This window comes from Macaca mulatta, chromosome 13, assembly GCF_049350105.2.
Source record: "Macaca mulatta isolate MMU2019108-1 chromosome 13, T2T-MMU8v2.0, whole genome shotgun sequence".
Taxonomy (NCBI): Eukaryota; Metazoa; Chordata; class Mammalia; order Primates; family Cercopithecidae; genus Macaca; species Macaca mulatta.
Window position 1 is genome coordinate 95,643,574 of NC_133418.1, and position 27,806 is coordinate 95,671,379.

Consider the following 27,806-nt stretch of genomic DNA (forward strand, 5'->3'; position numbering starts at 1 on the left):
CAACGTTAGGCTGCTGGAGAGGCCAGGCTAGCCAGCTTCGGGGGCTGTCCCTAGTGATGGGGCCCGGGCAGGCCCTGGTGCCCAACTCTGAAGCATAGGGGCTGATGGGGTGGGAATGTCTCTCTCCTTCTTCTGTCCTCTTCATTTGCCTTCTTTCTGTGGAACTAGAGACCCTCCAATGCTTATTTTTGAACAAAGTAAGAGTTGGCTCAGTCCTCACCATGCAGCAGCATTATTCTTAGCGTTCTGTCTGTAAAAGACGCAGAGGAGAGAAATGGAGCTCCAAGCTGGATGTGCTCTTAATGTCTCTGTTCCCAGTTTGATAATTTCCATTATAGCACCCATAGCAAACAAACATCCAGCCCTGCGGAATACCTCCAATGACAGGGCTCCCACTGCCTCCAAGAGCAGCCCATGCTATTGTTCTCAATCACAGATTAGCTTTCCTTACCTAGAGGCAAGCTCCACCTCTCCGTGACTTCTACTCATTTATTATGACTTTTGCCCCCTGGAGCCCCACAGAACTGAACTACCCCCTCTCCCACCAAGGCAGCCCTTCAGAAATCTGAAGGCAACAGTTGTGACCCACCTGCCTGCCTGAGGGCTTTTCTGTTCCCAGTCACACAATGCCAGCTCCTTGAATCTCCCTCATCCTTGCTGAGATCTCTTGGTTACTCTGCCCTTGACCCACCTGAATATGTTACTAAACAGCCTTTACTGAGAAAGGCAGAAAGGTAGAAAGGAAAGACTAAAGTAATGCTTGATGTTCTGAGGCCCCCTAAAGTGTTGTGAGCTCACAAAGGCATTCATGCCACAGCACTGACCACCTACAAAATGCTCTGCAGACCCCGGAAGTTTGCAGATGCTTCTTCCCATCACCACGTGGGGTTGGGAGCCCCTGTTCTCCCAGATTTTCAGGCAGAGCCATGCTTAGAAAATATAAGAAGTGAGTCTTCATGGGCAGGGGCACAGGACGACCTGGGTTCTAGACAGGGGAGAAGAGAGTGAAGGTCATAGAAACCACTGGAAGGGCACACACGACTGAAAATGGGGAGGGTGGAGCTGGGGAGGCTAGTGTGCCTCAGGCTATTCCTGGGCCATGGGCTGAAGCTGGTGACCTTGGAAGATCAGGGATGTGGTAGCCCAGATGATGGTGCTGGGACCTCATGGGCAGTTTAGAATGAAATTGTTGACAGGTGGGCTTTCTTCTCCATTGTAGGCCAAAAACCTGTTTCCTCAAAGATCTCCCTAGGCTAGATAAGAACTGTGCACAGTCCAATAACCCTGCACCCCTGATCCCCCAGTTCCTGATAATGGTGTGCTTGTGATTCTTTTCCTCTCTCCTAGACCATGCTCTATTGCTCAGTACCACTGATGCCCCCACTTCAGAAAGTGCTACAGTGACCAGTGCTACGTTTCCCGCACCGATCAAGAGCTCTCCATGTGAGGCAAGTCTCAGTGTTTCTCTAGTTCTCTAATTTCTCCCACCTCTTGTCACTTCCGGAACCCAGATTAAGAAAGTAGCCTAGCTGGCTGGGCTGGTCGTTCTCCTAGGGAGAGAAGAATAGGGCCATCTCTGCCATCTTCGAGGCAGAGATGTCCATCAACATGGTAAAGCCCTGTCTACAGAGAATCATGCCTTAAACAGCCATCCCCAGCTGCATTGAACTATTTGCAGTAGAACCATGATTTAATCAATCCCAGAAGAGATTTTCTGCGGCATAACAAGAGAGAGTGACAAGGATTACAAGACTTTCCATAGAATCCTTTTTAAAAATATTGAGCTCTTATAATACATTGTAAATACTCTACATCCTCAAAATTTGATTTACATAAATTTCACTAAGACATCAATGGCATTCAGTGAGGTACCTCCAAAGCCACTCTCTGAAATGGTTCCTGACGCTGTTTTCTCATTGGTTTGTGGGTGGAGGGACTGGTGCCGTGTTCCTCAGCATATTCTTTAGGGGCCAAGAAATGTACTTAAGACCCCAACGTGGCACAGTGATTAAGCTCATGGACTCTAGAATCAACTTTCTGAGTCCAAGTCAGGTTCCACCACTGATTGATTGTACAGTTTGTTTGGGCAGTTAATTAACCTCTTGGGGCTTCAGTTTCCTCACTGGGAAAGTGAACACACATAATGCCTACCCCGAAGAGGGAAGATTAAATAGATAATGTCCAAAGGGCTTGGAAGAGCATCAGGCACAAAGTAAGCACTGCAGTCTTTAGCCCACAGGGTGCCTGGCACCCTGTGTAAACATTCAGAAGGACACTGGGGGAAGAGGAAGAGAACTTGAGCCAGAAATCAGACTCTAAGCTCCGAGAGAGCAGGCCATGTCTTGTGCTTCTTTGTACTCCCTCACTGCACCTGCATCAACATCTTGCACGTAGTAGAAAACCTGCATGTAGTTTAGATTTGGCCAGTCATCTCGTTCTGGACACTCACAGGAGAAATTCCTGTCTGGCTCAGTTTCAGGAATAGCTATGCACCCTCTGAGCAATTTGTTTCCTGTCAAGTTGTGGACATTGTGAAACTGACCAGATTAACTTCTCCTTCTGTGGCTCATAGAAATCCCAGGGAGGTGGTTCTGTGACCAGCAGAGGGACAGACAACAGGATTGCCCCTGCTGAGGGATGCAGGCAGATTCAAGCCCCTTGAGTTTCTCATAAAATAAAAACTCACAGACAGAAAACAAACAAGAATGGAAAAGATATAGAAATGATTTTTTAATATGAGGAGTGGTTAAATTAAAACCAAGGCTCCACTTGGCAAGCAAATGGGACTTTGTGATATGCAATTTGTAGCAGCTTACTCCTGGTTTGATTTTATAACTCGACGTTCACCACTCCCTTCTCACCCTCTTCTAGGCTATGCTATCCTACTAGATTTTATGTATGTCTGTGAACCACCTTAAATCCTTTTTGGAAGAATTCTGAGCACAAATAGATTCATTATATTAAATTGTATTTGAGAAACCATGCTATCTCATGCAGATGGTGGAATTACACAGTCATTGCTGATATTTCTCAGGTGTCTGAGAGCAGGTACCTAGAAAGGAAGGCTTTTTAAGAGAACATATAAATGAGGACAGATGGTTGGCCCACCGGAGAGGACAGGAGGATCCTTAAGAGCATTTGGTCTTTAAATTTACTCTTTGCTGGGTTTAATATGAGCCAAATTTCAGAAAAAGAAATGTCAAGGTACAAATGATATTATTCTAATACTTCATCATTTCTCTAATAACCTTTGAGTTGATCAATAGCTTAAACAGGTGTTTTGTTTTACTGGCCTGTTTTATTTTTCCTGCAGTCTAATTTGCTCTGGGCTGTTTCTGCTATTTCCTGCCCTTTTCCAGAACTTGGCTCAGCAGGCATAATGAAGGGAAGGAAAATAAGTCCATTCCACACTCACATTATTTATATTTATATACATTCATATGATTTCACATTCAGGTTTTCAGACCATTTGTCTAATGCTGATGGGTCTTTGAATTCCCAATGTTGGGGGAAATGTTTTTATCAGGAAAATAAATAACCAAAATAGAAATATGCATTTCTAGATTTGTAAGCCCTACCATTTATTTTATGTGAATCCTAAATGCAGAATGCAGGAAGTTGATTTCCTCCTCCCAGGCAGGCTAAACCCCAGTGGCAGAAAAAAATGGATATTGCATTTCTCTGGGAGACTATGTGAGGTTCACCCAGGGCTTTCAAACCCCACCAGCCCTACAGGGGCCTCTGTTGCCTATGGGGCCCAAGTGCAGAAAGGTGGACACTAGACAGAGTTTTGGGGACAGGTCTCTGATGAGCATCAGGCCTACAGGGACTGGTGATGGGTCCAGCTGAGTTCTGGGGTTGATGCCTACCACGAAGGACTTTCTCCAAACCCAGCTCAGTTCTGGTCTCCGGGAAGTTAAAGTAATTGTAGACTATCTCAAGAAACACCACCCTCGTCAGTGGATTCCCAGAGAAGAACTGGTGTCATCTTCAAGAATTTCCTGCAACATGAGAAGTGAGTTAACCAGTAGTTCTATGTTTTACCAATCACATTCACCTGGAAAATGTAACAGATGCCCCACCCTGGACCTACTGAATGACAGCGCTAAGTGTGGGGCCCAGGGCTCTGCATTTTTAAACCCCATCCTCAGTGATTTGGAGGCACGCTGAGACTTCAGAGCTATTGGCCATAGGTGTGCTTGCCAGTTGTGACTGAAATTCATTCTGAGCCCATGCAGAGAGTTTTCCTCACCTGCCTGTGGCCCCAGAAAGCGTGATGTCACTTGTCTTTTAGAAAGATGAGTCAAAAAAGAGATGAGAAATGACGGAGGCAGGGGCGAAGAGAAGCGGGTGGGAGAGCATATGAAACCAGGTCAAGGGTCCCCCACGATGGAGGCATAGCCACAGTGTGCCTTTGTGCCAATCCAACTTCCAGGGCATCCCAGAAGCCTACCCCACTCCCACCTCCTCCCTCCAGGTTCCTGCAGCCTGCTCTTGCTGACTACCACGGCCGCCTCCTATCTCTCTGCACAGTTACACATGGGGCATGAATATTTAAAGACCTCTGCCTCGCCCAGCCACAAACAAGAGAGAACGTTGTGGTTTTGGTTTTCTTTTTGTGTTCCTCCTCTCTGCCACAAGCTCTTCTCTGCAGGAAACTGGGGAGCCACTTACGATATATTCTGATTTTATTTTTATTTTTATTTTTCTGAGCTCCAGTTCAAATAATTAAAGTTGCCACCGGGGAGGGAGGGCTTGCAGTGGCTTTCATGTGCACACTTGCTGTCAGACCTGCTCGAATCCGCCTCGGCTTTGAGACACCCGCGGATGTGTCTGGCATTGCAGCCGCTGGTAATAAAGAGCACGGCAGAGTGGCGGCTGACACCACCCCAGCCCCCTGCCTTTCACACACCCGAGCAGCCTGAATGTCTCAACAAGCCCCGTGTGGTTTGAAATTCTATTTTATTTGAATAGCCTGCCTGTGACTGGAATAATTTAAACCATGTTCTCAGGCCAGAACAAGGCCTACAGGGAGAAAAAGTGGACTTTCCTCATTTTCTTTCCCCTCCAAGGCATGAAAGCAGTTTTTCTTGTGTGAGCTGCCGAAGTGCAATTTGATCCAAAAGTGAGATGGGATCCCCCAGTTTGTGGTGATCAGTTCCTCAAAGATGGTTTTCCTGCCTGGCCAGAGCTGCAGTTGCCTCTCCCCTCTTCTCGCACGTACATATATACACGCAAACACACACACACATACACACATGCGTGCACACACCCATGGGGATCTTGGGACACAGCTGAACATTTCCACCCCTGACGTCACCTCTAGCAATAAAAAGAATCAGGTTGGATTAGCTGTGGAGAGCTGCTGTGATCTAGGCAGAAAGTGACCAGCAGGCCCCTTACACACCTACATGGGCCTGGAGAAAAGGGGACCCATCCTTTGTGTCATTAAAACCAGCAAATGTAGCCCAGAGAGATGTGAGGGAGAAGACGCCATGGCCCCCGGAGTTGCCCTTGGCCATCCGTCCCCGAAGCCCTTCTCAAAGGGAGGGAATTTTTCTATAAATTGCTATCTGGTTGATTTTATACGACATTTCAGGGTGCTCGTGATCATCCCTGGAAACAGGCTCATCCTTCCCTCCAGCCTCTCAGCGTGACACAGAAGCAGGGAAGCTGAGAGGCAGGTGTTGATTGGGCTTATCGAAGCTTGCCCCTGACCTCAGCGGCAGGCAAATAGGACTCTCAAGATGGGAAAAAGAGAGGATCTTTTCTGACTGCTGTGTGTTCAAAGTTTATTAAACTCAGTGGCAAATTCTTCTGTGGAAAGTCAAGAAAAGGAGGATAAGAGTAAGAAAACTTAGCATCAGATGGCATGAGATCGAGGAAAAACAAAAGCAGAAGGGGGCCTTCCTTTATCAGCCCCCACCAAACTCTCGACAGGGCAGGAGCCAAGGAGGATGAGCAGAACTGTTGAATTCAGCTCATTTTCCAGAGCAGATCCTACGCATCAGGGGCTGCCCGTCCAGATCGTGACATTTACCCCAAGACCCACAGCTAATAAACACAAGACCACACCCAGATCTTATGATTCTGAGCTTCATGCTCTTCCTGTCACACTGCCCTGCTGCGGACAGATGGAACCTTCTCAGCTTGGGGAAAGTTGAGGAGAGCCTCAAAAGCATCAGAACTGGCATTTCTCGCACCTAACTCAGAGCCTCACTACCACGTCTCTGCAGGCAGGTAGGGAATCCCACGCCATTGTGTAACCAAAGAGCTCTCCACTTCGTCTCTCCACAGGCTGGGAGTAGTCACTGGGTCTAACTCCTGAGCCACCAAGGGGACACTGCCACTCACCTACTGGACTCAAATGGAGTTTGTTCATTGGGTGGGCCCCGTTCTCAGCCCCATGTGATCCAACTTACTTTAGCAAATCAGGAAGCAGAAGCCATTCTGGGAGGCCTCATGGGCTGGATGGCAAATAAAGTTGTTATTTTCTGGAGCCAGTTTACCTTCTGCATAGAACGGATGACCATCTAGGGAGAAGAATGTTGCACCCTTCCCCTCTCCGGGCTGACTGGTGAAAGAACAAGCAAGTCCCTATCAGAGCCCACCTGGGACCAGCCGCTCTCTGCCTGTGCTTGGCTAAGCAATGCTGTACTTTGCAGTGTTTGCAAAACCCTTTTTGTAAATAGTAGGGGACCAGTACCAAGCTAGAGGGGATTCCGGGGTAATGTTATCTCTACCTCCCTCACTAAGCCCAAGTCCCTTTGGTCAGGTATTTAGGGACCAAGATACTCATCAGGCAGAGTTCCTGTGGATGTCCAGCCCCCATCTCATCTGATGCTGTGACATCTCTGCAGTGACAGAATGTGCCTGAACTGGGAGAAAGCAAGTCCAGCTCTAGGTGTCAGTGCTTGCCTAAATGAAGAGCAGATCCAGCTAGTCTTGCCGGGGATTGTTTTCACACATGCTGTTCTCTGCACACTCCTCTTCCTGCCCTGGGGACCACGGTCAGGACCCCAAGCTAGCATATGATCCCTCTAAATTATCCACTGTCTGCCCAGGAGGACGTAATGCTGGGCCCAGCAGAAAGCAGAGGGCTGCTCGGGCTCCCACAGAGTAACGCTGACACCTACAGCAAGTCGGAGCAGCGTGGTGGCTCCAGGTAGAGCTGCCTCCCTCCTGCCCCACAGCCCAACAGCCACGCCACCTCCTGTGACCAGAAGAATCCAGCTGGCCATGTGGGGCTGAGTGCAAAAGGGGCATAGCAAGGCAGTGCGGTGCAGTGGGAAGGATGGGGCTTGAAGTCCCTTAGCCCTTGGTGGAAGCCCTCCACTTTCTAGCGTGGAAATCTTGAGTACAGCGACCCACTCTTCTCAGCTTCAGTATCCTCTGCAGGGCTGTCAGGAGAAACGAGTGAGAGGAGATATGAAAAATGCCCCACCTGAATCTGGACACAATTAGGTGCTGAAAAATGGAACATGTGGTTTCTGCTACTCTGTTGCAGCCATTACTATTATTATCTTCCTCTCTGACTTCAGTGATGATTCTGAGACCAAGGCTGGAGGCTGCCTTCTCCAAGGAGCCTGAATCTGGAGGGTTTGGCCTCTGCCCTGCCCTGGGTAGCCTGGCAATAGTGGGGAGAGGGGTGTTGCCCAGTTCAGTGGCTGGGGTCAGGGGAAGTTTATGCTTTAACAGCAGCAAAGGGGCCCCTGCTGCCCCTGTCCACCATCTCCACCAGCTCCTCTCCCCAGCCAGCAGGGGTATGGGAGCTCCCTCCTCCAATCTGCCAAAAGTCCCTTTGTTCCACTGCCCCCTCGGCAGACACCTACACAGAACAATAACCCCATACCTTGATATAGTCCCAACATGTTTACAGAGGGGCCTTCCCCCACATCGCCCCCATCCCCCAGGGATGATATTGTCACCCTTTTACAAATGGGGAGAGAAGGCTCAGGAAAGGAGCCTAGACCACACGCAGCTGGCCAGCAGGGCCCACAGTGTCCTCCAGATGCAAGAGTATCTCTGCTTTCCCCAGGGAGCTCCTGGGAGTGGGACATCTGCCATCAACAAGGTCACCCAAGGCAGGGAGGAAGTCTGGTGATATGGCCCAGAGCAGAACATCACAAGTCTGACTTTTCTTTTACAAACCCGTTTTTTAACTTAAAAATAAATGTCAATTCTGTATTTTAATTCCTTAACATGCCTATTTATTTGGACACAAAAACATGCCTCATGTTTTACTATTGAGTGGCTAATGCACCCATTTGCCTTGTGGCTTTGGGTACCCCCAGGAAGAGCCAAGCGGCATATGTGCCCCCACTCTAAGAAGCCCACTCTAAGAAGCCCAGAGGAAGAGCTCTCAACCTCGCTGCCTTTTTCGGAAGCCCCAAGGCCTCCCCACTTTAATGATCTCACTCCATTTCCTAGTTTGCAATTAGGCTCATAGATGGTGCACTTTGAAGAGCACCTGTTCTGCCTTGGTTGGCCCTGAAGTCAGCTTCAACTATGGTTGCCCCTCATCTACCCCATAAGTCACCCTGACCCTGGTGCTGAAACCTTAGGAGGGCTGAGCGCTAGCAGCTGCTAACACTACTGGTGATGGAGACAGTAACCTCAGAAAGCCTTTAGCTGGGATCTAGGCATACGCAACTTTGTATTAGAGGGCAAAGCCCCCTGTATTAGAGGGCAAAGCCCTCTAATACAAAGGAGGAAGCTGCAGTGGTTCTCAAGGCATTTTCTAAAGGGCTTTTTCCAAAGGCTCTCTGTATGAGTAAGAGATCTGGGCTCCACTTCCAGTCTCTAACGACAACCATCCAGACACCTGTAATAACATCACTGTAATGAGAATCCCCTGTGTGTCAAAGCTTACAGAGCCTCTCCACCTCCCACGGCTACTCTGTGAGTGGATAAAATCTTCCCTGTTCTTCTGATAAGCCCCTGAGCCATGGCAACAAGGCACTTGACTGGCTGGATGCACACACGGACCCCGAGCGGGAGGGATGAGCGAGGCAGGGGCACTGAGGGTCCACAGTCAGGTGGTGAACCAGCAAGTATTGATTTCAAACCTGCTGTGTGGCCAGCCATGCGGGGAGACAGCCCACAGGATTGTGGGATCTCTTTGGGGTGTTTATTCTACAGAAAAGTTAAGAACACTTACATTCAGTGTGAAAACTTCTGGTCTTCAGGTCACTTACAAATCACTTGGCTGTATTATGCTAAAAAGCAAGCCATTATTCTTAATGAGGGCCCTCAAACACCCTCGCTCTTTGCACCCTAGTTGAAATAAGCCTTTACTTAGTCCAGAGCTGGAAAAACAGACCCTTAGTATCACTAAAGCCAACTAAGGATGTAGTTTTCAAATATTGATTCCCTAGTATAAGGCTGGCTCTGTGCTAAGCATTTCACCTACATTATCTTATTATAAAAAAAAAATTGTTACCCCCATTTATTGATACAGAAACTGGAGCTTAAAGAGTTTAAGTGACTTGCCCAAGGTCACCCTGCTAGAGGCAGAGTCATGATTGAAACCAGGTCTGCCCAACTCCCCAACCAAATCTGTAAATACCGGATTTGACTTAGATGGCCTGAGTTTAGATCCCAGCTCTGCCCCACTTAGGAGCCATATGACCTCAAGCAAGTGACTTCCTTTAATTTGAGAGGAAAAACAAAAACAAAAACAAAACCTGTTTTAGTTGCTGCATGAGGTTGTTACCAGGATCAGAGGAAAATGTGAAAAGCGTGTGTCTTTTCTGCAAAGCTTGATGAATGGCAGCAATTATGATGATGATGATCCCTCATCTTACGTTACTCAGGCATGAGGAAGTTGCTGCTGCATAACTTCAGCCACTGCTTGTGTTCTGATTTCTCCTCTCAGTCGATCAGCAACACGTGGGCAGGTCGGGAGCATTATTTCACACAGTGCCCACATTAGCACCAGCAGGATGTGCCCAATAAACCCACTTCGTTGATAATTAATTAATTGTGCAGCCCCACCCCCACCCCCTGCGGTTGCAAGCATAACCCTCATCCAGGATGAGAGCGAACAAGAAGTCTCCTCAATGAGCTTCAAATATCCAACAAATGACACCTTCCTGAGCTTTCTGAGCCAGTCATTCTTACCCCAGCACCTAGAGCTAGGAAGCCACTGCAGCCCAGCATTCTATCACCACTGCCTGTTAAGTGGTCCACTCGGCCAGAGCACTTGCTAATGGCTACAGTAATCAACAGCAATTGTAACTGCAGTCAGACATAATTAATTTGATACCTTTGAGCCATTCACAACTAATACCTCTCCCATTGCATGATGAAGCTGAGGTCTAGGAAGAATGCTGTCTCGGCCCTGGGGTGTGAACAGGGTCTTCCTTGGCACTTAGCACAGACTTGGGTCCCATTCAAAAGCTGTATGTTAATCACTGACCTCTCTGGCTCCCACTAGTGGTCACTGCAACACATTCATGTCGCCCACGGACTGGGGGAACACCTCATTGAGAGCACACACGCTCTCCAACTGTCAGGGAAAAATACTTCCCAGAGGGCTCTGGGTCCCCTGCAGATGTTCCTGTGCCCCACATCTACTTTTTCCAGTGGTGTCCATGAAGGCTATGGGAGTTTCATTGCCTAGAACCATCCTGTTCCCCAGCAGTCAGATTACAAAGCTACTCCTCAGTGTCATCTCCATCACACACAGAGAAACTGAGGCACAGAGGAGGCCGTTTGCCCAGGATCACACCATGGCAGTGTAACTGAAGAAAATACCATCTTTTTCTTCCCATAAGCCTGGAAAGATAATTCTCTAGGGAACCCAGAAGATTATAAAACAACAACAACAACAAAAAACTAGACAGAAATTTTAACACAGCATTTTCACCCTGTCCTATTGCTTTTTTTTTTGTGAACTGTTTATCTCTAACAAAATGTCCCCAGCAGGAGGAAGGAACTAACATTTATCAAATGTCTTTGCTAAGCTGGGCACTGGTCTCATATAATCTTGTTAAAGCCCCATAATAAATATCTAAGCAGGGGACTGTTGACCCCGCTTTATGGAAGAAGATGCTGAAGCTCTGAGATATTACATGATACATAAAAAATAGACCATTCTTTCTGATACCAAAGCTTGTGTTCTGTTCACAGCGCTGTCCCACCTCATTCCGCAGAAGCTCCCACCCTCCCTTGGTCTCCCTCACAAAGCCTAGAGTACAGGCACAGTAACTTGATTCTCTCTGAAGTGGGTAAAAGCATAATGCTAGCTTTTACTATTTTCCAACATCAGAATCCTCTCTTACCACCTGTTTAATATAGCATTTATTGTTTTCTCTGATTATAAAAGAACTTTATGTTCATTGTAGAACGTTAGGAAAATGCAGGAAAGTATGAAGAAGAAAATTGAAATTGCCCAAAATCTTACCCCCCAAAGATATTGGTGCATTTCCTTCCAGACAGATAGATTGAGATTTGAGCTTTGCTATAGAGAAAGGGTTTACATAAGATAAATATAAACATCCTGTGTCTTATTTCTTTATTTAACATGACATTTTCCCATATCAGTATTAGTCTTCATAAACATACTTTTAAAAGCTGCATACTCTAAATTAATTTCATTATTTTTGTTCTAGTTATCAAAAGTCAGATAGTCATTATAAAAAAAAAAAAAGTTGGAAAAGAAAGAAAAGACCACAGGAAAAAAAAAAAAAGAAAAACAAAATAACTTGTAATTTTACAATGTCACCAGCCAGGGATCCCAAGGTGGTTATTTTTATATGTAGCCTTCATGTTTTTAGAAAGAGGGCATATGGATGTCCCCTGGTGTTCCCTGGCTTCCTCATGATCCTTCAGAAAGGAGACAGTAAGTGGTATTTTCAGGAAGAATCCTGATCTTTTAAGTATCCTGTAAGACCAGGAATCCAGCATTTCTTAATTGCAAGCATTTGCCAGAAACATGTTTTATTTGCTTGTTATCAAAAATCTGCATCTGGCCAGCTTCTTGCTGTGTTGGGTTGATATGTCATTAGGCTATTTATAGCTAGAGTGGTGGTGTTTCTTTTTTCAAGGTGAATTAGAAGATGGTGAACAAAAACACTGGATTTTGCAGTGAGTCAGTATTCTCAGCTGAAGTTAAGAAGATACCACATTGAAACCAGGGAAGTCAAAATTACCAGTTCACACTGAGAATTACAACCCTCTGGCACCCTATACTGAGAGAGAGCCTTAACCCCCATGCAGAGGTTGCTTAGATGTTCCTGATGACAATTCCAATCCCAGTCATTCAACAGAGACTGGATGGGGAATACCCAGGGAGTACCTCCACCATGCAAGCTCATCTTTGAGCATCTCTGTTAAAAATGTATTTCCTTCTCTTGAAGTGAAATACACACTACAGCATCTAGCCTTGGTTTTGTCTCTACCATTGGAATTCATGCAGGTCTTCAGAAATTTGAAGAAAGATAGCACCTCCCCCCTCAGAGCACTTCCTACATTTGGGGATGTTGCATGCAGAATAGCTATTATTTGATATCATTGAGTCTCTTTTGAACACTGCAGGCTAAATATCATTACAGTATTTTCTATGGGTTGAAGCGATTGTCCTGAAGCTGCCATGAGGTATGCATAGCAAACATGGGGCATATTCAAGACATAAAATTGCAATAATTACCTCTGGAGGAGGAATGGGCCAGGAGAGAAATAATAGCATTAGGCCTAGCCACAATGCCGTTCCTGCTTTACATACAGGACTTTAATTAATAAAATGACAAACACTGGTACCACATAATTGGAAAGTCTATCAGTCCCTTCCGAGAGGCAGGAAAAAATGGCCCTTGTGAAAGCGCTGGCTGGAACCAGAAGATATAATTGCTGGTGGCGTGCTCCTGGTGTTGCCTCTACTCACTTGTCTCATTTGCTGTCTGCATATAAAAGAGTTTATTAGTCAAACACTGCCATTTATAACCTATATCTACTAGGATGTGTCTAGAAGGATCAAAAATTTTATTGTTACTGGCACCAGCAAGCGTTATATCCCATAAATATAATTTAGAATTTGTATCAGATTTCCCATATTTGTGTGAATACACACACACACACGACTGTTAATCGTCTGGCGGGGACAGTGGTTGTAAATGCATTAAAATTCACTAGCTCCCTAATTTCTCCAACAGGAAAGTATTTCCAGGATAAGATCTTGTTAAAATATAAATTCTGATTCAGAAGAGCTGGGGCAGGCCCTGAGACCCTGAATTTCTAATGAGCTCCCAGGTAGCGCCCACATTGCTGTTCCACAGACCACATGTTGAGCAACGAAGATCTGGAAAATCTTTGCAATATGCCCCCAAAGCTTTAAGGAGTACCATAATATATTATATGGGCATTGCACTCCATGTATGGTAGAAAGAACACACAACATAGTGTGGACTCCAGGTCTGCAGCCTGTGGGCTTAATGCCCAGGGGTGACTGACTGACTCTCTAAGCCTTCAATTCTGCATCTGAAAAATGGGTGGAATAATAATATCTATATGAAGGGATGTTGTCAATATACAATGAGATAAGCCTCCGTGCAAGTGCCTAGTTCAGCTTCCGGGCATTCAGTAAAGAGTCAATTAACAAATGACTTCATATCCTGTAGGCCAGGGGTCCCCAACCCCCAGGCCACGGACCAGTACTACTGCCCAGCAGGAGGTGAGCGGCAGGCAAGTGAGCGAAACTTGATCTGTATTTACAGCCACTCCCCATCCCTCGAGTTACTGCCTGAGCTCTGCCTCCTGTCAGATCAGTGGTGGCACTAGATTCTCATAGGAGTGCGAGCCCTATTGTGAACCGCATATGCATGCAAGGGATCTAGATTGCGTGCTCCTTATGAGAATCTAATGCCTGATGATCTGTCGCTGTCTCCCATCACCCCCAGATGGGACTGTCTAGCTGCAGGAAATAAGCTCAAGGCTCCCACTGATCTGACATTATGGTGAGTTGTATAATTATTCCGTTACATATTACAATGTAATAATGATAGAAATAAAGTGCACAATAAATGTAATGTGCTTGAATCATCCTGAAACCACCCCCCAATCCCCAAACCCTGGTCTGTGGAAAAATTGTCTTCCACAAAACCGGTCTCCGATGTCAAAAAGGTTGAGGACCTCTGCTATAGGCCACCCAGATAGAAACAGATCTTAAGATGGAATTCTAAGGGTGTTTTTGGACTGGAAACTTGACTGCCAAGATCAAGCTGGGTCTACTTGGCATGGGTATTTACATAAAATGATATCAAGGGACCTCTCTAACCAAGGACTGTATAAGGGAAATGAAAGTCTTTGAGAGGGACTTGAGCCTGCAGTCTGCTCTAGGAACCACATACGGTGAGTGCTGTCTAATGTCAGACACATGTGATCAACAAGGAATACTCAGAACTGATACTAGGCCTCTGAGTCTTCTAATTAAGAAACTGGTAAAAACCTTATCTTGCAGGTCCAAGAGGGTAGTTCTAGCCCCATATACATCCTCAGGTCATTCCTGCTCAAGGGGTCTCTCTCTCTCTCTCTCTCTCTCTCTCTCTCTCTCTCTCTCTCCCCCTCTCTCCCTCTCCCCCTCCCTCCCTCCCTCTCCCCCTCTCTCTCTTTCTCCCTCTCTCTCTCTCTCTCTCTCTCTCTCTCTCTCCCCCCCCTCCCTCCCTCCCTCTCTCCCTCTCTCTCTTTCTCCCTCCCTCTCTCTCTCTCTCTCTCTCTCTCTCTCTCAGTTATTCCAGTCTTTTTCTGGAGGTGATGTAACAGCCCCAAGAAGGCCCTTAGCTGAGAGCAGCAGACTCCCCGCTGCAGGAAAATCCCTGCGTCTACACCTTGGTGATGGTGGGCACATTTTAAGCCATTTGTAAGTTATTAAGAGTTGCCTCTTACTCAAAGTCTAAGATGAAAATGGACCCCTCACTGAGACGGCCAGGCCCTTCCTGCACTAAGTAGCCCAGCTCCCCAGAGGTCTCTACCCAGGCTGCACTTTAGAATCGCGTAGAGAAATTTTAAAATCTGCTGATGCCCAGGACCTACACACATCTACTTAAATCAGAGTCTCTGGAGTGGGGCCCAGACGTTGGTTGTCTGGAATGCTGATTCTAATTTGCACCCCAGGTTGAAAACCACTGGTTTCACCATGCCATTCACAGTATCACAGGAGCTCTACTTCCATGTTCTTCATCTCATACTTCATAACCCCCTTTTAAGGCAGGCAGGGAAGGTGTGGTGGTTATTATCACAAGTTTGTCTTTAACAAAATATAGGTTCAGAGGAGGAAAGTGGTTGGCTTAAGGTCACACAGTTAATCCACATTGGCCTTGAAGCACAGACTCCAAGTTATGCCATAGTCAGCAGGCAAGGAAAGAGGATGGTTGGACAAGCCACTGAAGAATGAATGTTGATGCAAAGGGCAGGTGGTTCCAGTGCATTCTGGAAAGGTTGTGGGATGAGTCACGGGAGCACAGGGACAGGGATTTGGTATCAGTCCAAAGATTCTGCATTTCTTTTTTCTTTTCTTTCTTTCTTTTTTTCTTTCTTTTTTTTTTTTTCTTTTTTGAGACAGAGTCTCGCTCTATCGCCCAGGCTGGAGTGCAGTGGCACCATCTCAGCTCACTGCAACCTCTGCCTCCCAGGTTCAAGTGATTTCCTGCCTCAGGCTCCTGAGTAGCTGGGACTACAGGCACCCACCACTACCATACCTGGCTAATTTTTGTATTTTTAGTAGAGACGGGGTTTCACCATGGTGGCCAGGCTGGTCTTGAACTCCTGACCTTGTGACCTGCCCACCTCAGCCTCCCAAAGTGCTGGGATTACAGGCGTGAGCCACCACGCCCGGCCACATTCTGCATTTCTAACAAGTTCCCAGGTAACACTGATTTTACTAGACTGGGATTACCAGTCTGAGGACCACACTCTAAGCAGGAAACCACTGACTGGTTCTTAGAGGTATAATGTGGAAGAAACAGGTGAAAAGTAGGCCAAGGGAAAGACATAGGCTCTGGACTGCTTGTATCTTTTTCCTAGATTCAGGGGGTACACAGGCAGGTTTGTTACATTATGCAATAGCATAATGCTGGGGTTTGGGCAGCTATTGGACCCATCACCCAAAGAGTGAGTTTACTACCCAGTAGGTAGTTTTTCAATCCTTTTCCCCCTTCTTCTCTCCCACATTTTGGAGTTCCCAGTATCTATTGTTTTCATCTTTAAGTCCATATGGACTCATTGTTTAGCCCCCACTCATAAGTGAGCACATACGGTATTTGATTTTCTGTTTCTACATTAACTCAAGATAATGGCCTCCAGCCACATCCACATTGCTGCAAAGAACATGACTTCATTCTTTTTTATGGCTCTGTAGTATTCCATGGTATATATGTACCACATTTTCTTTATCCGATGCACCATTGAGGGACACTTAAGTTGATTCTATGACTTTGCTATTGTGAATAGTGCTGCAGTAAACATGTGACTGCAGGTGTCTTTATGGTAAAATGATTTATTTTCCTTTGGGTAGATACCCAGTAGTGAGATTTCTGAGTTGAATGGTAGTTCTGTTTTTAGTTCTTTGAGAAATCTCCATACTGTTTTCCACAGCAACTCAACTAATTTACATTCCAACCAACAGTGTATAAGCATTCCCTTTTCTGTGCATCTTCACCAAGATCTCTTTTTTTTTTTTTAACCTTTTAATAATAGCCATTCTGACTGGTGTGAGATGGTATCTCATTGGTTTTCATTTGCATTTCTCTGAGGTTATTGTCGTTGAGCAGTTTTTCGTATGTGTATTGGCTGCTTGCATGTCTTCTTTTGAGAAGTGTCTATTTAATGAAGTTATTTGGTTTTTTTTCTTGATTTGTTTAAGTTCCTTATAGGTTCTGGATATTAATCCCCTCTTGGATGCTTAGTTTGCAAATATTTTCTCCCATTCTGTAGGCTATCCGTTTGCTCTGTTTATAGTTTCTTTTGTTGTGCAGAAGCTCCTTAGTTAGGTCCCAATTGTCAATTTTTATTTTTGTTGCATTTGCTTTTGTGGTCTTAGTCATAAATTCTTTGCCTAGGCCAATGTCCAAAAGGGTTATTCCTAGGTTTTCTTCTAGGATTTTTATAGTTTGAGGTCTTACCTTTAAATCCTTAATACATCTTGAGTTAACTTTTGTATATGGTGAGAGGTGGGACCCAGTTTCATTCTTCTGCCTATGGCTAGCCAGTGGACTGCTTATATCCTGAGGAAGAACATCTGCCTGGATATACTCCCTTACTGAACACTCAGTGGATGAAAAAAAAAAAATGGCCAAAAATACACATTTGCCAGCCATTCACTGGCTACTAGTTTGCAATCTTATTCCAGGCCTTTTGCATCTATTTCTAGAATGCAATATTGTTGAAACTCAGTGCATGCCTTGGCTTGAGTTGTGGCTGTAGTTGAGTGTCCTCTGCTATAAACATAGGAGGTATCATTATAAGATGAAAGAAGGTTAATTCTTTTTTTTTTTTTTTCTTTGAGATGAAGTCTTGCTCTTGTACCCCAGGCTGAAGTGCAGTGCACGATCTTGGCTCACTGCAACCTCCGCCTCCCGGGTTCAAGCAATTCTCCTGTCTCAGCCTCCTGAGTAGCTGGGATTACAGGTGCCTGCCACCACGCCCAGTTAATTTTCGTATTTTCAGTCGAGGCAGGGTTTCACCATATTGGCCAGGCTGGTCTCGAATTCCTGACCTCAGGTGATCCGCCTGCCTCGGCCTCCCAAAGTGCTGGGATTACAGGCGTGAGCCACCGCACCCAGTCAGAAGTTAATTCTTTAATTCTCCTATTTGTTCCTAGCTCTGAGCAGTTGGGTCCAGTGGCTGTCTGGACCTAAGTCTTTACTGTGTGATGTCATGTGTCTTGCCTTGATTATCTTTTGTCATATGTCCTGACTGTCAAGTGGCTCCAATTACTTCACCTTTTGCGACAATCAGATCATTTGTAATCATTCATTTAAATTCTATCTTCCTGGCTGGATGATAAGCTCCATGAGGGCAGGAGCTCATCTTCAAAAGCAGAGTATGCAGCACAGAGTAGGAAGCAGTAACTATCTGTGAGTGAGTAAATGATGATCTCCCTTAAGGACTAATCCCAGGAAGCATCCTGGTAGATTTCCTCAGAAGGCTAAGGATGCCATAGCCTTCACACCATCCCAGGGTGGCCAGTCCAGTTCTCTCTCTTTTGCCCAGCCTGATTGGCCTAAAACACAGAACAGGAAGATGGAGAGAGCTCAGCTGCTGGCTCTCCCCTGGTCCCAGCATAGACAAGACAGGGCTGCATCTTGCCGACATGCTCATACCAACAGCAGACTCTACTTTAAACTGAAAAGTTCCAGGGAGCGGCTGAGGAGGAGGCACTTTAGAATATAGCCAAGTGGCTGGGAAGTGAGGAACCTCTCCCCTTCCCTGGTCCCTGACCCACAGAATGTAAGAAAGTGCCAAGGAGCTTCCTAGGATGGAAAGTTGATTGACTACCCCTAAGAGGAAAGCCTGGCAAAGACGAGAGTGTCTCCCTATATAGATATGCAATTTTATTCATGCTGACATTGATTGGTTCCTACCACCTGCCCTCGCTTGACAGCCACCGTGAACATAAGATGAATAAGACAGTCCTTGCCTTGAAGCAATTCATGACCAAGGGTAGAGAGAGAAGACAAAGCAGCAGGTCCCAATAACCTTAGTTAGAAGATTTAAGAGGAGGAAGAGGTCGTTTCTGAGATGGATGATAAGAAAAAGGCTTCCTGAAAAGGAAAGAGATTTCATTTTTTAAGGGGACAGAAGGAAAAAGCAGGTAGAGTAAATGGAAGAATAAAAAGTATAGAAGCATAGAAATGTCAGGCAGGTGCAAATTTGGCAAGTAGACTGGTGTAGGGAAGTCTGGAACCTGCATTCATTCAGCTTCCTTGTGTAGGTTGTTAGGTGAAAACTGACAGGCTACTTCTCTGATCACTCGAAGGTAATGCAGACAGATCTTCAGTCACTTAAAAATGCAAAACACAGGCTTTTTGGTAATCAGCATGCTCATCCAGTCATAACTTCAATCTTGCTTTAGAGTCATCCTTCCTGCCCTCTCCTGCCCCCTCCACACTTGGTCCTATTGCAGATGGAAAGCCTGAAATGAGAGAAAGGGTGTGGTCAGTGACCTCTCTAGTTCTCCACCCAGCCTCTCCTCCTCTTCTGTCATCTTACTGACTTCTGACCTGTTGAGGTTGTAAGCATAGACAGTGAGAGGAGTTCAGGGGATCAAGAAAGTTCTTTTTGGAGACTGTTGGGTAATCTTGCATTGGTGTTCTCTGGATGTGACAAATATCCAAGGCTTACTATTTCTCACACAGGGGCTTTTGGGGTTCCTTTGTAGATCCACCTTTCTCCTCATTCCCTCCACCATGGCTTGGGATTTTTCGCCTTGACTTAGAGCATGTGCATCTTTTTTTTTTTTTTTTTTTTTTTTCTTTTTTGAGACAGAGTCTTGCTCTGTCACCCAGGTTGGAGTGCAATGGCACAATCTCGGCTCACTGCAACCTCTGCCTTGCGGGTTCAAGGGATTCTCCTGCCTCAGCCTCCTCAGTAGCTGGGACTACAGGTGCCCACCACCACGCCTTGCTAATTTTTGTATTTTTAGTAGAGACAAAGTTTCACCATGTTTGCCAGGCTGGTCTCAAACTCTTGACCTCAAGTGATCCACCTGCCTCGCCCTCCCAAAGCGGTGGGATTACAGGCATGAGTCACCGTGCCCTGCCGGGTATGTGCATCTCTACTGTAGGTGGTCACTTCCACCTTCCTCCACTCTTGGGCATCACAAGATACTGGCAGCTTCTTCCTACTATTGTCTATTTACCTTCCTCTTAGGCAAGATCTACAGTGACCCTGCATGGGTTCCCCTATACATGGTTCTCCTCCCACCCATATGCAACACTCATGCATTTCTGCCCCAGCAAACTCTGGGAGTGCAGGCCACCCAGTGCTGCCACCTTGCATTGTTCTGCCATCAGAGCAGCTAGCCAGCCCCTAGTTCAAACTTTAGACCTTCCAGGTAGGAGACAGACACTAATCCACTGTGTTTCCAAAACTGCAGGGGATAAGTATCAAGTCTTTGATGTGGTATCATAAAACCATTCTCTCTTGGCGTGAGATAAAGATGGAACCCCCTTCCCACCTTCTTCTTAGCAAGAGTGTGAAGTGGAACTTGTGGTATGCCAAAAGCACCTTCCAAAAACTCTCTCCTAAAGTCAACCTCCAGCATTTTGTAATATGAAAAGTATGAGTGTGGGGCTAAGAATTATGTCATTCATTTTTATCCACCTCTCTTGAAAGTTCTGCACCCTTGTGCTCTTACACTTCCTTTGAAATGTGGCACCTACTGCCTCCATGCTTCAGCCAAAATGCCTTTTTAATATTTTGTTACATCAATTATTATTTCAGTTAACAGTCCCTATAACCCTATAAAAGATACAACTATTCTCATCTTAGAGAATAGGAAACTGAGCTTCAAAATGATTAAATAACTAGGCCAAAGTGGCAAAAACAGGTCTGAATTCAGAACGCTCTGATTCTAGAGGTCTCAGACCATTCTGAAATGGAGAATTCATGTGACCCAGCATAAGTCCTCAACAAATATTTGTTGAATGATGAAAAAGTTGATTTCCTCAGATAATAGAGGAATGTAAATGCCATAATTTTTGATAGGGAATGATAAACCATGCCGAGTCACAGATAAGCATGATCAACAGGAGAATGGGACAGAAATATACAAGAGAATTCAGAAGAGAGAAAGAGTGGAGTGGGGGAGGCACTTTAGGAGACTCCAAAGAGTTCACAGAGTTATAAAGGACATGGTTACTCTATTTTTCTAGAGTAATGAGGAAATTATCCAGAGACCAGGTTGAAAGAATTTAAGGAGAGCATGAGCAACAAGGAACTAGAGGCAGCAGTTACATCCCAGCTGTTCAAGATGGGAGCATCTGAATGGGGCAAAGAAATGGTTGCAAGCCAGTGGAGCCCAGAGGACCAAATAAAGGATATTTCTCCAGAATGGGTGAACCTTGATCTTATTTGTAGACTAAGGAGCCAGAAGATCAACTCTGAGATGCTGGGGAAAGGAGGGAAATAAGGGCAGTAACTAAAAGAGCAAAGACTGGGGAAGAGAAAATGCGCAGGGCTAACATGGAAGATAGTAAAGGATGCAGCTTCCTCTAAGAGAAAAAGAAAAGAAAGGGGGATAAATAAATAAACACTTTGCCCACAAAAAAGAGAGAAGGGGGCTGAAGGATATTGTACCTGACATGGTAGATCTTTCTCAGTAAAGTAGAAATCAAATCAGTGGATCAGGAGGTGGGCATTAGGGGGTGACAGTGTCAGTATGTGAGGTGACAGTGTCAGTATTGAAACACACATTGTACTATATGTGTCCAGAAATCAACTGTGGAAATCAACAGAGAATGAACAAGTACCACCTCACATCCAGGGTATTGAGATTCAACAGTCTGAATTCATGGAGGTTCAAATTACCAATATTCTGCAGCCAAGGAGCAAAAGGAGAAAGCATGTGTCAAGCATGAGCCCAAGCTAGGCATTGCATGGCATGGGCTGAGAGCTGAAAGGGTTTACAGTTAGCAGGGGTAGAGCTGAAATTTCCAAGCATGGCATCCAGCTGGTACAAGAAAGCTAAGTGAGGCCAGAAAAAAAATTAACAGATTCATTCATTTATCCTAGGAGGTCTCAATGGAGATGCATATTGGCTACCCAGGTTATGGAGAAATGGGAAAGGTATAAGTGAAGAGTCTGTGGTTATAGACCAGGCTTATAAGGTCCAGGGTCTCAGAAGTAGATCAGTCCCTGAGGGCCCTAATGCCCTGATGTGACCTTATTAGTGAAGGGTTTGTATGCAAAAAAGTGGGAAGTTTGGGGCTGCAGTCATCGTTCTTAACTTCTTCAATCAAATTGTGAGGCAACCATGTATCAAGGACTGGAAGACAAAGGAGTGGCAATTTACAGAGAAGCAGGTATTTAAAGAGAATCAGTGAAAAGGGGGTACCTTTACTCTGATGAAACTGCCAGTTTGCCATAAGGCATATTTTACCTTTCTTTCTACAATAGCCACCATTTTTTCTTACAAGATCTGAACAGGATCATTTTGGGCAATGATATGATGTAGTTGTCCTAAGTTTTTAAACACAAAGACGAGGAACCTTGTTTATAGCATGTCCTACCTCTGAATATGACTGTACTTAAACTTTCCTAGAAAGGTTATTAGTTACAACTCCCTTTCAAATGTTTAGGAACAATGCCACAGAAACTTTTAATAAAGACACAATGAAAAACAGACAGTTGTAACTTCCTTTTGGCAAAGTGGGCATCCTCTTTGAAAGACGCCCATATTAAAAGATCTTGGTTTGTAGATTTTTGTCTGGCCTTTGCCTGCCAGTGGCCACAGGTATCAAGTCATTGGGTCTTTAGTTAGCTGACACGTGACATGACACCATTCAAATGAGATTATTCGAGTCTTTGGGGAAGAGATATAAATCTATGATACCTAAATCACTAAAAGAAATTGAGTCACAAAATCATTTGTCCAAGGTCGCAAAGTGAATCTGTCCAAAGGTCACAAGTGAATTCTTGCCACAGGCAAGAATCTTTGGCTACTCTTTAGGAAGTTCATTTACTACCCCACTGATCTTGATATCACCTCACAGGCAGAATCTTGTGAAGGGTAGGATGATAATATTAACCTGAACAAAGTTCCAAAACTGCCCATCAGTTGTCCCTGCCCAAGAAAAAAAATTAACAGATTCATTTAGTTATCCTAGGAAACAGGTCACTTGAACTTCATTGAAAGCCTCTTGGGAAGACAGGCGGTGGGCATCCAGCTCTTCTCACCGGGCTGAACCCAGCCGAGTCTCTGGCAAGGTCCTTGAAGCTTCAGTGGAGAATTCCAGAAAGTAGAACTTTCAACAATCATACCTTGTCCTCTGACTCTTCTCGCCCTCACAGCTCCGAATGTCCTGGCTCATTCGTGGAGTCCTGAGGGGAAACGTGTCCTTGGTGCTAGTGGAGAACAAAACTGGGAAGGAGCAAGGCAGGATGGTCTGGCATGTCACCGCCTATGAAGGCTTGAGCCTGTGGCAGTGGACGGTGTTGCCTCTCCTCGACGTGTCTGACAGGTAGGCCTCTACCCATCTCCCCCAGTACCCTTCTCCTCTATCAGCTAAAATGCAAAAGGAATCATGCCTTCTCTTTCCCCATGCCTGTCACCCAAGACGCACATGCAGATGTGCCCCCACACAGATATGCGCGCACTCGCGCGCACACACACACACACACACACACACACACTCTCTCTCTGCAGGTTACACACTTTCTGCAGTTTACAAGCTTCTCCAAGGGATGATGAGGCTACTGAACACTTGTCTCAGGACCACCGGTATGTCCTGGTTGGCTACCCCCAGTGTCTGTAGGAAAAACAAAATTGAACAACTCACATTACTAGCAAATAACAGTTTGGTTTTACATGTATATAGCATGTTCTCTTACATGATGGACTTTGCTTTACTTTCCCATTTAACTTTTATTTTATCCTTATTAACAAGAAAACCTGCAAGGTAGGTAGGACAGGCCTTATCATCATTTACCACTCCTGTCCTGTTCTAAGGAGAGAAACAGAATCGAAGTGGTGAAGCGCCAGCAAGTTGGTATCAGAGTTGGGACTGGTACCCAGGCCCAACTCTGACTCCAGTGCTCTCTGTTGAGTCAGGTCCTGAGGCAGGTTGATAAGGAGGATGGCAAATTATTCAGTAAACAGAGGAGTGCTTCTACCTGGGGTCCTGGTTCCTATTTGGGCTCTATCACTAATGGCCTCTGTGACTTTGAACAACATCCTTGACTTCTTTGGGCTTCAGTTTCCTCGCCTTTAAGCTGAGAGGTTTGAACTGGAAAATCATTAATTCCACACGACTCTCCAATGGAGCAGGAACTATGGAGGGTTTGCTGCCACTTGTCTCCCCAGGATGACACTATTCTGCCACCTGCAGTCGGCCTGGAGCAAGCCGTGCTTGAATAAAGATGGCCCTGCATGGCAGCACTCATGTGACCCTGCCGTATCATCCTGAACCCTCATGGTGGGTGCTGATCTGTTCCAGACAAAAGAGGGGCGAGGGACCATTTCTATAGAGGGGACAGATAAATGGATCTGGATGGGGGAGAGCCATCTTTTATGGGCTAAAAGTCAAACCTTACAACCCAGAGCAGCCTCTGCCTAAGACTCCTAAAACACATTCAAATTACCATCCTGGTGGATCCACCTTCAAAAAATGAGGGCAGAGGGCTCAAGGCAAGGTGGAGGGTGATGCTAGTTGGCATGCAGCTTTATAAGTGTAAAGCTGGGTTTCACATTTTTCACCCAAACCCCACAGTCTGCTATGTCCAAGAGCTCATAACTGCATCAGTGCTGTCAAAGGATGAAGGCATTGTCCTCACTCTGAGCACCAGCTACCCACTCCTTCAGATGTGTGTGGGTTAAAGATCAAAGCCCAAGGACATTCCCAGAATCAGTGACCCCAAGACAAATAGATTTAAGTGGAGAAAGAAGAAGTGTGAGCTCTGCCCACTATAGTTTAGTTTTTTGTCTTTGGGGATTGTGGAGCTGCATGCAGTTGGTTGAGAACAGGAGGGTAGTGAAAGAACCCTCCCTCCTGGGAGAGGCAAAATTAATTCAGATGAATCAAAGGGTTTTTTTCTCCTCAATCCAGCAAGTCTTCTCTCTTTCATAGCCACTCCAGGGGATTTAAAGCAAGTAAGATGTTGACTGTTCACTCTCATCCTCTAGAGTTTCATTTGAAGGAGACTTTGTTCTCAGCCTCCTTCTTCCCTGTTAAAGGCTGTTTACCAGACTGACATTTCCAATATTGATACTGAGACCAAACTGTCCAGTGGGGATTCAGACAAAAGACAGCTTGGTTTGATGATGTCTCGTGACCTAGTAAGTGTACAATTACAGAAAAGAAGAGTGCTTCCATCCACTGGGAGCCTGCGTACCACTGACATGCTCTGAGGTTGGAAGCTGCCCTCCCAGAGGTACAGATGATACAGGAAGCATCAAGACCCAGAGGCAAATGGTACTGAAGGAAAATGAGGTGCAGCAGTTTTCATTTGCTAAAATCAAACTAGACTGTAGATGTGACTGGCCCAAAACATCTAAAGAAGCACTCTGGATGAAAGTGCAGAGGCTTTGGAATCAAATAGTGCCAAGTTTCAAAACTGACATGGTCACTTACTAGTTGTGTGACCTCAGCCAATTAAGCTCTCTAAGCCTCAGTGTCCTCATCAGTAAAATGAGGATAATAACAGTATAATTTCACAAGATTGTTATGAGACTAAATGAAATGACTGTTGAAAGAGTCTACCCAGAGTAAGTATTAATAGATTTTATTTTCTGCATCTTCCATCCTCATCTTTCAGTTATTTGGTCTTCATAATAATTTATTAAGCAAATAGCACAAATCACAACCACTGATATTCCAAGTCAAGCCATGTTCTATAAAACAGACAACACAGTCTCCTCTTAGGTTTGGAGAAGTAAAGTGCTTGGTTAAGTGCCTGATCCACACTAAATGCTCAACTACTAATAATCGTAATATAATAATGACAGTATCTCCCCACCTAATGCCTCAGAAGGGTCTAGGATGACCTCTTTAGCAATATAACCAGTCATCCAACCCTTAGAAAAGGTGGACTTCTTAGGAATTTGTTTTCGCAATGCTCTATTGACTCCTTATAAGGAGAAGTCACTGATGGAAGAACAAGTGTACTCCTCCCTCTTCCTTCAGGGAGAGTCAGCTATAGCTGCCCAGATTGCTAGAAGATGAAAATGGGAGAAAGGAGAAGGTAGAGGAAGAAATAAGCAAGGAAAATAGAGAAACAGAATGGATAAAAGACAAAGAAAAACCAGCTCTCTTCCTCCCACCTCTGAGGTAGGCGTTAACACCTGGCGCCACCCGCCCCACATCCTATGAAGCTTCCTTAGGCAGCTCCTGGCTTCAGCTATTCAGCACCTGCCTTGTGGACATCTCCCCAACCATGAACCTTGAAAACAGCAGAATTTATTCCCTATGCTGTCCCAAATCACCTCTGCTCCCAGGTTCCTCAACCTTCACACATTACAAAATTTTAAAAGCAACTTCATTAGGGCTTAGAAGTTAGCACTTAAGAGATTCCGGGCTCTAGTCACTGGTATTGGCCCTGGCTGTTACATGATATATAAATCTGACCATCTTCCTATTTTGGAAATCCTTCTGTGGCTTCCTGTGGCTTTTGGGATGCCTTTCAAACTCCCTAATAAGACCTTTATTTAAGCCCATGTGTGATCTGTCCAGCGCTAATTTCACCAGCTGCTTCTTAAACCATTCTTTCTCTCTCAATCTCCCCTTCCTTCCATTCAGTTGTACCATGCTAGATTCTTACTTCTAGGCTTTTGCAGTTGCCATGTTAAAGTTAAAGGAAGAACTTAATGTAACTTAATGGACTTAATGTTCTTCCTTTACCGTCCATCTCTCTAAATACTACTCTTCCTTCACTTAAAAAAAATTATCCCCAGACACCTATACTCTATATGTACCCACAATATATTCTCATGGCTCTTGAAACATCCCTTTAATAATTTATCACTCTTTACTATCTTTTTTATATCTGAATATACAAATCAACAAAGCAGGGATTATGTGTGTCTTATAAATCACTGCTTCCTGAATATTTAGTACCATACTTATCACATAGTATGCCCAATAAATATGCATTGACAGAATGATGTATGGAGGGAAATTGCATATACTTTCAAATTCCAGTTGAATAAACTGAGAATTTCACTTGATGGAATCTATCTAACATTCCTCCTCTCTTCAACCTGTGTCCAACAAAACAGATATGATTGCTTTATAATAAATACTACTGCAAAGTGTTCTGTATATCAGAGCAACACCTGTGCCCCATCAGATGAACCAAAACAGCATTTGTTACTCTGTAACAAGGAATTATCTTTAGGGACTTGCCTGGTACCTGTGCTTTCTTTGTCTCTGGTCACATTCCTGTTGGAATCACTTCATAAGAAAGACTTTGATCCTAATTGGGTGCCCTGGTCCTTGTGATAGAGAGAACTAGAGCTGTGCACTTGAGAGAAAAGAGCTCTAGTCAGATTGCCCCCACCACACAGTAGTCCTCAGGAAGGCTTGGTGAATACGTCATAGGTACATAAAGCCTGGTGACAGGGAGGCATTGATCCATGGAATGATATTTCTTCTGTCCACTTACAAACATGTAAAGTGATGGAAGGAATGTAATAGTCTGTCATCATTACAGAATTATGTTAACTGTACAACCATACTATAACGAGTAACAAGAAAAATCTCCAAGAGCAATGCCTAAGATGTTTTGAGCAGTGGCAATGTCTTCCGAATACAGATAAATGCTCTCAAGGTAATTTTGAAGGACAACACCAATTCAAATATCAGCTTGATGTGTGCTTAAAAGTTATCTCATTACTTTACATCCATCTCACATAGCTACTTTTCCTCATCCTCTCCCCACTTTATCAGCCCCACCTCCCCCATTCAATTGCTGCTCTTTCTGCTGGAATTAATTCTACCTTTTCTCAAAATAGAAGAAAGGCAAGTTCTCTCCCCTGATTCTAATTGTCAATCTCTTGCAGAGATATACCCCTAGTTTTTCCTCTCTATATATATCTTACTAAATTAAACACAATGTTCCCACGCCATCTAAGCTTTGACACGCTTACAGAGCAG

At 45.0% G+C, this 27,806-nt stretch overlaps 1 protein-coding gene across 1 annotated transcript in view; it reads left to right on the plus strand.

Moving 5' to 3' along the window:
* ALK (ALK receptor tyrosine kinase) overlaps positions 1-27,806 on the plus strand; it is a 754,225-nt gene that overhangs the window by 615,293 nt on the left and 111,126 nt on the right. Inside the window, exons 8-9 of the mRNA XM_015112031.3 lie at positions 1,348-1,448; positions 23,008-23,177. Coding sequence (XP_014967517.3) covers positions 1,348-1,448; positions 23,008-23,177 — 271 coding nt within the window. The remainder of the gene's footprint in view (positions 1-1,347; positions 1,449-23,007; positions 23,178-27,806) is intronic.